General features: G+C 40.3%; 1 protein-coding gene across 2 annotated transcripts in view; it reads right to left on the bottom strand.

The window, feature by feature from the left end:
• b3glctb (beta 3-glucosyltransferase b) overlaps positions 1–11,385 on the bottom strand; it is a 30,254-nt gene extending 18,869 nt beyond the window's left edge. Inside the window, exons 1-8 of one of the 2 annotated variants that reach the window (XM_063895927.1) lie at positions 11,224–11,385; positions 9,079–9,116; positions 8,949–8,988; positions 8,220–8,329; positions 3,846–3,922; positions 3,614–3,725; positions 820–956; positions 338–401 (exon numbers count right to left, since the gene is read on the bottom strand). In XM_063895927.1, the coding sequence (XP_063751997.1) occupies positions 338–401; positions 820–956; positions 3,614–3,725; positions 3,846–3,922; positions 8,220–8,329; positions 8,949–8,988; positions 9,079–9,116; positions 11,224–11,284 (639 nt within the window). In that variant the 5' untranslated portion in view covers positions 11,285–11,385. The remainder of the gene's footprint in view (positions 1–337; positions 402–819; positions 957–3,613; positions 3,726–3,845; positions 3,923–8,219; positions 8,330–8,948; positions 8,989–9,078; positions 9,117–11,223) is intronic. The other variant, XM_063895928.1, reaches the window with a different exon arrangement.
• Between the last annotated feature and the right edge of the window lie 236 nt (positions 11,386–11,621).

The raw sequence follows: 11,621 nt of genomic DNA on the forward strand, positions 1-11,621 counted from the left end.
TTCAAATGCTCCATGTGAATATTCAATCTCCCTAAACACACATAAATACACATAAGCAGACGCATTCAGAACTAGTACTCCTGCATCAATATACCAAAAGTTGCAGGAGCCTTTTCAACATCAATCTACTTGCTGGGAGAATACTGTCTATCATTGTTGAATGTCTAAGCATTTTATCTCAGCAGGGAGACTGAAAAATTACACTGGAGCAGCTTTTCACAGCAAACATAGAGGCAGAAAAAGAATTTCACAGGAAGGCAACAGTCGTAATCGTAGTTATCCTATCATAACAATAGGCTGGAGAAGACACGCAGATTTTGAAATTGGAAGCTGTTACCTCATGTTTCAAGTCAATGGTGAAATCTGACTTCAGACTCTCGTATTGTATCCGCTCAGCGAGTCTGAAACACATTGAAGAGAAGTATGCTGAGAGAAGAGAGAGTAGGATCTTTTCCCAGGCTTGTCACAATATCACATATTTACTGCACCATTATTTTGGCAAAAATTCGATACAACAGCATATTGTCATCATCTAGAGAAAATGCTAGGAAAAAAACCATTCATAATAATGCTATCAGTCAAAATAATCTTTTGTCTAGTTAGTCTCTTTCAAGCCAAAAATAATTAAGCAAAAATGTACAAACACTATCACGTGTATTACAAATATATTCAAATGTATTCCAATTGTGTTATTTTCTCTCTTGTAATCGTGCGTAATTTATACAACCTTGAGATATCAACTCTTTCTCGGAAACAAAAAAGGAAATGATAAAGAAAAGGAGAGAAACATATGAGCAACACATTCATGCGCACACACACCTCTGGAGCAGCGGCGTGCTGAGAGCCCAGCCTGCGGCGGGGTCCGGATAACTGAAGGAACCGAGGTCTTCAGAGAAGGCATAGTGGTGGATAATGGAAGCTTCGTTGTCATGGAGAGGCTTACCCAAAAACCATTCCTGAGATACAAAAAGGTACACGGGGAAGAGTGATATTAAAAGAAAAGTTGCTCAGTTATTTTCTCATCATTCTCGTATAATACACATAACATTATGACCACTGACTGGTGGAGTGAAGAGCAGGGATTATCTTGTTAGAAGGGCAACTGTCAGTGGGGGGGTATGTTAGGCAGCAAGTGAACACTTTGTCCTCAAAGTTGATGTGTGGGAAGCTGGAAAAATGGGCAAGCGTAAGGATGTGAGCAACTTTGACAAGGGCCAAATTGTGATGGCTAGACGACTGGGTCAGAGCATCTCCAAAACTGCAGCTCTTGTGGGGGGTTCCCGGTCTGCAGCGTCAGTCCCTACCAAAAGTGGGCGGCCAAGGCTCACTGATGCACGTGAGGAGGGAAGGCTGTCCCGTGTGGTCCGATCCAACAGAAGAGCTACTGTAGCTCAAATCGCTGAAACAGTTAATGCTGGTTCTGTGTTCTATGGGGCTGAGTAGCCCGGACTGGTCAGGGTGCCCCTACTAACCCCCACTGGAAACGGTATTTCCTAATGGCAGTGGCCTCTTTCAGCAGGTTGACGAACAAAACAACGAGTTCAACGTGTTGACTTGGCCTCCAAATTCACCAGATCTCAATCCAATCGAGCTTTTGTGGGACATTTCTCTTAAGGGTGACTAACAACATCTGTCCAGCTACTGCAGATAATATAGCCTCTTGGCTAACTCTGGCACATTTACAGGAATGTTGGTTAATGTGCTCTGTCCCTGTTAAATAAAGGAATTAATAAAATATGCTGGATAAACAAGTCTGATCCATGGAGGCCCCACCTCGTAACTTACAGGTCTTAAAGGATCTGCTGCTAACGTCTTGGTGCCAGATACAACGGCACGCCATCAGAAGTCTAGTGGAGTCCATGCCTCGAGGGGTCAGGGCTGATTTGGCCGCAAAAGGGGGGCCTACACAATATTAGGCAGTTGGTCCTAATGTTATTGCTGATGGGTGTATGTGCATCAGTGCAGGAATCTACATCACCATTGGAACCTTCATGTACAGTGGGGAGAACAAGTATTTGATACAGTGCCAATTTTGCAGGTTTTCCCATTTACAAAGCATGTAGAGGTCTGTCATGTTTATCATAGGTACACTTTAACTGTGAGTGACGGAATGTAAAACAAAAATCCAGAAAATCACATTGTATGATTTTTAAATAATTAATTTGTATTTTATTGCATGACATAAGTATTTGATCACCTACCAACCAGTAAGAATTCCGGCTCTCACAGACCTGCTAGTTTTTCTTTAAGAAGCCCTCCTGTTCTCCACTCATTACTTGTATTAACTGCACCTGTTTGAACTTGTTACCTGTATAAAAGAGACCTGTCCACACACTCAATCTAACAGACTCCAACCTCTCCACAATAGCCAAGACCAGAGAGCTGTGTAAGGACATCAGGGATAAAATTGTACCCTGCACAAGGCTGGGATGGGCTACAGGACAATAGGCAAGCAGCTTGGTGAGAAGGCAACAACTGTCAATCTCCCTCCATGCGAGATCTCACCTCGTGGGGAATCAATGATCATGAGGAAGGTGAGGGATCAGCCCAGAACTACACGGCAGGACCTGGTCAATGACCTGAAGAGAGCTGGGACCACAGTCTCAAAGAAAACCATTATCAACACACTACATCGTCATGGATTAAAATCCTGCAGCGCACGCAAGGTCCCCCTGCTCAAGCCAGCGCATGTCCTGGCCTGTCTGAAGTTTGCCAATGACTATCTGGATAATCCAGAGGAGGAATGGGAGAAGGTCATGTGGTCTGATGAAACAAAAATAGAGCTTTTTGGTCTAAACTCCACTCGCCATGTTTGGAGGAAGAACAAGGATGATTACAACCCCAAGAACACCATCCCAACCGTGAAGCATGGAGGTGGAAACATCATTCTTTGGGGATGCTTTTCCGCAAAGGGGACAGGACGACTGCACCGTATTAAGGGGAGGATGGATGGGGCCATGTATCGCGAGATCTTGGCCAACAACCTCCTTCCCTCAGTAAGAGCATTGAAGATGGGTCGTGGCTGGGTCTTCCAGCATGACAAGGACCCGAAACACACAACCAGGGCAACTAAGGAGTGGCTCCGTAAGAAGCATCTCAAGGTCCTGGAGTGGCCTTGCCAGTCTCCAGACCTGAACCCCATAGAAAATCTTTGGAGGGAGCTGAAAGTCCGTATTGCCCAGTGACAGCCCCGAAACCAGAAGGATCTGGAGACGATCTGGATGGAGGAGTGGGCCAAAATCCCTGCTGCAGTGTGTGCAAACCTGGTCAAGAACTACAGGAAACGTCTGCTCTCTGTAATTCCAAACAAAGGTTTCTGTACCAAATATTGAGTTCTGTTTTTCTGATGTATCAAATACTTATGTCATGCAATAAAATGCAAATTAACTACTTAAAAATCATACAATGTGATTTTCTGGATTTTATTTTAGATTCCGTCACAGTTGAAGAGTACCTATGATGAAAATTGCAGACTTCTACATGCTTTGTAAGTGGGAAAACCAGTGTATCAAATACTTGTTCTCCCCAATGTAGTTAAAAGGGCTGTTTAGTACATACAGTAAGTATTGTATGGAAGATGTTTGCATGTTGTGTCAGGGTGTGTGCATCTCACCTCCTGGACTTGATATCTGTGGAGGACCTGCAGCAGAGCAGACAGTGTGACGCTGGTTTCCTCCTCAATGAAGAAAAACCAGGATGCCGATTGGCCAAAAAAGCCAGAGAGACTGGAAACATCCACACAGAGCCATAAACCTCATGCATGTATTCCATAAACCAGGAATCATTAAAAACCAAACTCTCTAATTCATTTGTTTATCATCTCCACGTGTGAGTTTAACACTCACTGAGGAAGCGCAGGGAGGATACTCCAATCCCCTTCATAGTCTGATAACTCATGGAGCAGGAGAACGACTGGAACTCCCTGCATGAAAAAAAACAATATTTCACTGTTTAATATTTTATGTGTTGAACTTCTCTCGCTCTTTATGTTTATATCTGTGTGTGCATCTCAAAAGGGCTGGCAAACCAGAGGCAAACAGAGTTAACGACATCAGGACAACCTGGCACTTTGAGCACAAAAACCCTTCACTCAAACACCTTCATCTCTTTATGCAGTCATGAGGGTAAACCTTTCTGGATAAGATGTGTCTGTTAATATTAAGTCAAGTTTCTGTCCCTTTATATAGTAATAATCAAATCTCTATTTGTTTTTAAATATTGAATTTTAATGCTGCATTTTACCCATTTCATTTACCGACATGCATGCTACTCCCTTAATTCCTGCACACACAAAATCTGTACAATATTTATAAGGTTGTATTGAAGGTTCAACCCAGGTTTTTGTGTATAGGCATATATTAAATTAATGTTGGGTAAATAAATGTAGCAAAATAATGCACTTTTATCTATAAAAAACAGGTGGATTAAAATCCAGGCGTTAAATCCCACTGAAAACATCTAATTGAAACCGTTTTACATCACTGTATTTCAAGAAGATCTAACATTAAATATACTAATGCCTTTGATAGACATCATTTTCCACAAGATAACTAAAGACAACAAATGTCCGGCTGGAGAATGATTTGAATTGTTTACCACTTGAGGGCAGTATACACTAAAGATCATCTGCAAGATAAATAGTACTCCAAATTAGGTGTACAATTAAAGCCAACTTGATAGAAGTGAGAAGAGCACAAATTAGTGTTCAGAGGATTTGACATCCGATCAGATTAGATTCCTTCTTTTGAGCGAGAAATCACACAAAGGCTACAAGATTCGGATGAAGATAAATGATCCACCGGCACTGACATGCTGACCACTTCTATGAGTCTGATAAAAAGTTAAGTGCAAAATGATGCCAAAAGGAAAGTAGCTTGAGAGCATCACACAGATATCCACACATTGAGAGCTTGCATGCACCCACACTTCTTCCCGGGTCCACTTCAGATGCTGAGGGTGTAAAATATGGTTATTACTATCTGCTGTAAGTGTGGTGAAATGTGGGCGAAGAGAGCTGAGAGAGCAGCTGCCAAAAGAGGAGACTGTAATGATGTCTTAATTTACAAGCCTGCAGTTACAGCAGCCATGTGACACGTTGCTATCTCTTTGAATAATGTGCCAGGAAAGATGTGGATTGAATTATGTGTTAGAAGTTGCACTTACATTAAAACTGAGTTGCTGTTAAAATATTGGCGACATCATGACACCACAGCTGTGCAAATATCAATTACTCAGTTTCATCAAATACACAATATGTCACACTCGGCTGTCTTTACGCCAGTGAGACAAAAAGCTGAGTTAATGTGTTTTCCACCTTTAATCACCTGCTGATTAAAACCGTGACGCACATCAGTCAAAAACCGCGACGCAAAACCTACCTTCTTACGAAACGGCTGCTATCAAGGCCTGAGATCAACATAAAATCTAGATAAAGCTCTCATTCATCTTCCTCATTCTGACAAAACACACTCACACATGCCAAGATGATAGTACACTTCCAATACGCTGCTCATGAAACGTTTCTCTGATCAGCACGTTCAGGACCTGCAGTCAGCTGTGTGGTCTGTCGAGGCCCTAGGCTAAAATTCCCAGGGTGACATACAGCCTTATATCATGTTTTTGTTTCTTGTGTTTTCTCTAGAATGGCTGTTTATTTACTAAATGTGTATTGTGTAATCCTTATTCTAACGATGTGTAAAGCATTTTGAAACTTTCTGTAAGCTTCTCTAATTTGTTTGTAATTATTGGGCCATTTTATTTGTTTGTTTTATTTTGTGTACTATTTTTCACAGTCATTGCTGTGGGGTAAAGTTTGTTTAAACTAATGGTATAGCGTCACAAGCGGTGCGACATGCACACCACAAACATTACAAGAGATCATAGTGAAAGCTGAGTTTGAAGACGGGTGTGAACCGAGCGAGGATCCAGTTAAGAGACGGCTGAATCTTAATATTCACTACATACATCAATTATTTCTCTTACATTTTGTGGGTATCTCTTTTCAATTTCCTTCTGCGGTTATGTTTAAAGACACATTGAAGTCCAGACTTTCTTAATCCAAAAATAACCTTTGCATTTAAATTGATTTAAAATGTTTTTAGATCAAATACATTTGGATTAAATTAGTTCATCATGTGAACAGAAGTAGTAAATGATCTGAGAAAATTAATCGGGGTGCTGTTCATGTAACCTCTAAATTATTGATGCTCTAAAGCTCCTTAAAATCAAGTTATTTTTATTGAACTGAATTAATGATCATATCGCAATTACCTCAAGATTGCAGTTCAGTCCTTTTCTTTTTCTGAGACATGTCCTCACACTTCCTTTCAGACAGCAAAGAACCAGACAAATAAATATAAATTATTGAAGCCATTTTCTTTTCCTTAAGTTCACTGATTAATTCCTGTTTACAGCTCGCATGCCCTTAACAATCTTTTAAGAAGCCATTAAGGAGAAATTGGAATAAACAGTCGGGCAGCTCACTCATTTAATAACCACTGAGCCACACTGATGTTTGTCGACATTCTCACTAACTTCATTATCTTTCTGTCTCTCAGAGAGAAATTGGTGCGGAAACGCCTCACACCACAACCAAAACCAGAGCGTTGCTTCAAAACAACACAAACAGAGATTTCAAATTCAATCAGTGCTCCCACTTTGTCGATGCTTAATCACTCACTGATGCATATGGGATTTTAAAAAATGTTTCAGCTGCCACACCACATTTGTTGTTTACAGACTGCCGCATGATTGCACACACAGCGGGTCTCATCACTTAACACAGGAGTGGGACTCGGGGAATATAGGAACTGAAACATGTGAGATGGTTTAAATCGTCAGGAGATTTCGCAACACTGTAATCTTTCCACAGAGCCCCTGTTGACTACCTTCTGCCGTTATTTCTGTGATGGAGGATTTTCTGGATTGAAAAGGAGTTTGGAGGGTGAATAAAAAACAGCATCACTGTCTTTTTGCATCACAGTGCCAATTCCTATCAAAGGAAAATTATACGATTCTACTTCTCACTGCAGGCTGTCATTTCTAAATTCCTGTCATCTCATCTCCAATGCAGCAACATCGTTTTTACAGACACCCTGCAGGCACATTATTAGTAAATGATAACAGGGAGAGCGGAGGGATCAGTTCCTCTAAGCTCAGGGAGGGGAGCACTACAGCAAGGAGGACACCTATCGGTACACATGTAATAAGACAGCTATGCAAAACTCCAAGTCCCACTCCAAAAATCAGCGACACAGTAAAAGCATTGTCTTTGCAGCATTGTTATCCTGTCAAGTATAAACACAACCTTCTTGAGTCCTGAACGGCAATTACAATATTTATTGCTCCTAACCATTACTGTTGCTATTAAATGTGCCTCAAGCTCTATGATAACTCATGAATGTACTTTATATTAAGAATCCCCATTAAGGCACAATGTTTATGTTGTAGCCCATTTACTACAAATTATGTTCACTTGACATATCTGCTGCTAACCATGTTTCATATGAGACTGTAAAGTTGCCTTTACTGAATAAATAAATGCTTTCATATCGATAATCATACATACAAAGAAAAGAAAATTCACCTTGGGGGGGGCATGAATGCTTGGATGGAAAATCCAGGGAATCCATCCCATACTTAAATTACACATATAACTTAATGGTGGCACTAGTGGAAAAGTCACCAGCATTAGTAGGTCTGCATCGATGTCATGGCGATTTATCCTAACAGTTTTTAAGAGAGTGTCTTAAACAAAACATTATCACTTTATCATTTTGTATAATACATTTCTTTGTGAAATTGTCAAAGTTATTAGTTGTAGAGTCATGACCAGAATTGTATTTTGTGAGTTCATAGTATCAAACCAAATTACAATCAGGTCATTCTTGAGTCCGAGTAGACATTTGTGTTCAAATGAAAGCAGTTCTCATCCAGGCTGTCTTTAAATATCATGTTCATTAGAATGGGAAGGATGAATGACCTGGAGACATTTGACCAGTTGGTCGGCATAATTTAATAAATGAACCTATGCATTTTGAAAAACCTATTAGATTATTAAAATATAACTCAGTTTTAAAGGTTATACCCTCGTATAATGATAGTAAGAGTTATTGAGTTCTAAATATTGATGGCAGAGGGGTCACGCATGATGACAAGAAAGAACAGAGCCAAGATCTAAACCCAGCAGAGGTGCAAACCCACTGCCTGCCAGATGTTACCTGTCCCAGCTCAGCTGCCTGCTGCAGAATCTCCACCTTCCTCTGAGAAGCGCGACGGGCGTGGAAGGGGTTCCTCTGACTCTGGATCACTAGCACCACCTCCTCCAAACCTGAGAGAACATTGACAGAAAAGTCAAAGAGGGGTGACGAAAAAACTAAAGGCAAACAGACAAAAGAAAAAACTAAATGTCTGATTTGGGTTTTTCTTGACAGGAAAACCTCAAAGTGATGACACAAATCCACAAATTCACTGTTCCCTGCAAAGTCCCTTACATAAGCACTCGCAAACTTAACGACTTGTCATTTGTACACATCCGTTTTTGTATGGATTTGATAAACAGAAAATGTTAGGTTAAGACCTTTGGAGGTGTTAACAGGTGGTTTGTGTTGGTGTTGGGCAGTCCCAAGTAAGCCCCTATTTTCATTATTTATACTAAATGAAGCCTGCTGGCTGCAGCTTTATATTTATGGTTCACACGAGTCCAATCAAACTATTCATACAACTCTTAGCAAGAAAGCAAATGAGCAAACATTTCATTAGTCCTCCTATCCTCCCAGATGCCTTTAGTTCAATCAACAATCTCATAGATGTTGGTGTCTGGGATGGGCTTTTCATTCACATACTCTGAATGACATCATAATCATGCATCATACAAAGGATTTTCTTCCCTAAACGTTGTTATCTATGAACAAAACATCAGGGCATCTGCAGTGAAATCCCTCACTCACCGGCAGAGGCGTGTGCCGTGTGCTCCTGATGCTCTGCCGCCTGCGGGGATCAGAGGGATTCTCGTTTAGTCTGACACTGCTGAGTCACATGATGAAGCATTATCACAGCGAAAATCTGAGCAGCACTTACATGAGCACGACCTGCGTGTTTGTCCCCAGCAGAGGAACCTTTAGGGAAGTGAAAGAAGAGGCAACATTTAGTCGTCAAAATGCATAAATTAATTGTAAGCGAGTAGAGGCTTTACAGCAGATGTCATATTGCAAGCAGCAATGTTTGCTTGTTTATACATTTTTTATCTTGGTGAAGAACTTTGGGTTTTTGACTGAATATGTGACATTAAGCTCTGGGAATTTTCTGGCAGTCAAATCTAAAACTAATTAATGTAAATGATTGTTAGTTGTTGCTAAATAACAAGCACATGTATTTCATTACAGTTCTCGCTCGTTCTTTATAAATGAACACAGGAACCACTTTCACAACAGCCCCTGCAGCAGACGCAGCGGCACTAGTAGTTATTTCTGCACCAACACCTCTTCCCTATCTTATCAAGATAAAAAAAGAGACTTTGTGTCCAGGAAAACTCAAAACAGACTTTGAAACAGATAGTTGCAGTGCTCAGTGTGTAGGCTTTGTGGGGGTGTCATACTTGACATGCAAGTCAACAGTATACTAGTGAATAAGGATGTCAATCCACGCGAGAGGGTAGAGATACGATGGAAAGTCAATGTGCAATCGTGCTATTATTTTATGGTGTGAAAAGCCCATTGAGACAGGTTTGATGTTTCTGCAAATGATGGACAGTTATTTTCCTGGCTCAGACATCAAGAAAAATACATTTCTCCTGATCTAACCACAAAATGCTTCTGAACGCTGTAAAATTGAGCTAAGAAATACATCAAGATGAATCATGATGTGTTTTGTACCTAATGTGAGCTATGAGGTGACTAATGCAGCTGCAGGTCTCTACTCATCTGTCTGATCTGATGTCTTTACGCTGTATATGAAACTATATGTGTACCACCTCACTGCAAAGCAAACCAGAATGCGCCTGCTGTCAAGCCGCAATACTAGAAAGAAAACAAATAAGTGTATTGAAAAAGCGAAATCTGTTATGGCTATCAATGTATGTTTTTTGGTAAATGAATATTCGATATACAGTATTACCACCCTTATCAGCCTAAAGGTTCCTTTTCACTGCATACACGTTGGCTTGTTATGGTGGGATAAGCACTCTTTAATAACATTAATAATGCATGTAAAGGTAGAATATGGAATGAATCATCATTGAGGTCATTATTTACAGCTGTGCTTTGTCTGCTATCACAAGTGAAAAGTGTCAAAGCAATATAATTAAATACCATGAAAAAAGGGCTACAACATGTGCTTCTGGAAATGTCTTATTTTAATTCCGGGTCTAAAACACGTTCGGCTTTTCCAGTGTGTCTTTGAAAGGTAATGCACACCGAGCCATGTCACACTCCCACAGGCCATTAAGCTGTATTCAACCAACATTTCCCTCAACCTTCTTTTAGTTTAGGACACATAACAACATAATGGACTCTTTTCCCATGGGATATTTTAAATGAGCATATAAGGAAAAGCACAGGTGGAATTGATAACATTAAACTCTTTTACCTGAGCAGATGCCTCGCAGGCCAGAAGAGTCACTGTGTGTGCAGGTCTTTTCACTAGTAGCTAACTATTTCATTAGTACACAAATATATGACTGCAAATAACCTGCAAGTTCCGTTCATTATTTACTAATAACAAAATGTGGCAATTGGACCACGGGGTTAAAGACAATTTAAATTGCACTACAAACTAAATCAGCATACTCTGTAACTTCATTAAACAATCATCTTTATTCTTCCCATGCAAGCTTTTATGTGATCATATTAGTGCATACTCCACCTAGAAACATATTTATCATATATTTGATTACCTTGAAATGAATCACTGTTCTTTAAATTGTCTTGTTAACAAAGCCCATGGGAGCACCTGCATTTAATGTTGTGGTGCTTCAAGCTATGCACTACAAAATCACCGGTGACTCTTTTCAATTTCAAATAGGAAAATAGTCAATGTTTTGAAACGAAACAGGTGCCAATGCACGTTTCGCCCTGTTCAATTACATACATAGTTTTACTTTGAAGTCCGAATCGACCTTAGTTCCGGTGTTCCAGTTTAACTGGATCACCGATACGTTTATCATGCTTGAGAATAGCAGTTTAGCTAACACCAGCGCTTATCTCAATAGGTAATAACCCCACTTACCAAGCCAAAGAAGAAGCAACGCGAACAGTTTGCATCCGTCCACCACATAATGATGATACATGGCTTCTGTGGCCGCTGTTCTTTGCTTTATATCACCGTGTTTTCATGGCGAACTGGAAACACTGGTTAGCTACATTCCTTTACAGGAAGAACTGCGCTGTAGTGTTGTTAGAGCAGAGCTGCAGCGACCTCTAGTGGTCACTGAAATGTTATATTATGACAGAATAGTGGTTGTTGCACCACAATGTTGCACCTTTGTCACTCTCTGTGGTGGTGGTCAAAGTCAAAGGTAAAAGTACTCAGATCTTGTAATAAAGTAAAAGTAGAACTACCAAGGTGTAGGAATACTCTGTTACAAATACATTTCATTATTTTTCATTTCATGGTAATTTCATTAT

The sequence above is a fragment of the Eleginops maclovinus genome, chromosome 11 (genome assembly GCF_036324505.1).
Source record: "Eleginops maclovinus isolate JMC-PN-2008 ecotype Puerto Natales chromosome 11, JC_Emac_rtc_rv5, whole genome shotgun sequence".
Lineage (NCBI taxonomy): Eukaryota > Metazoa > Chordata > Actinopteri > Perciformes > Eleginopidae > Eleginops > Eleginops maclovinus.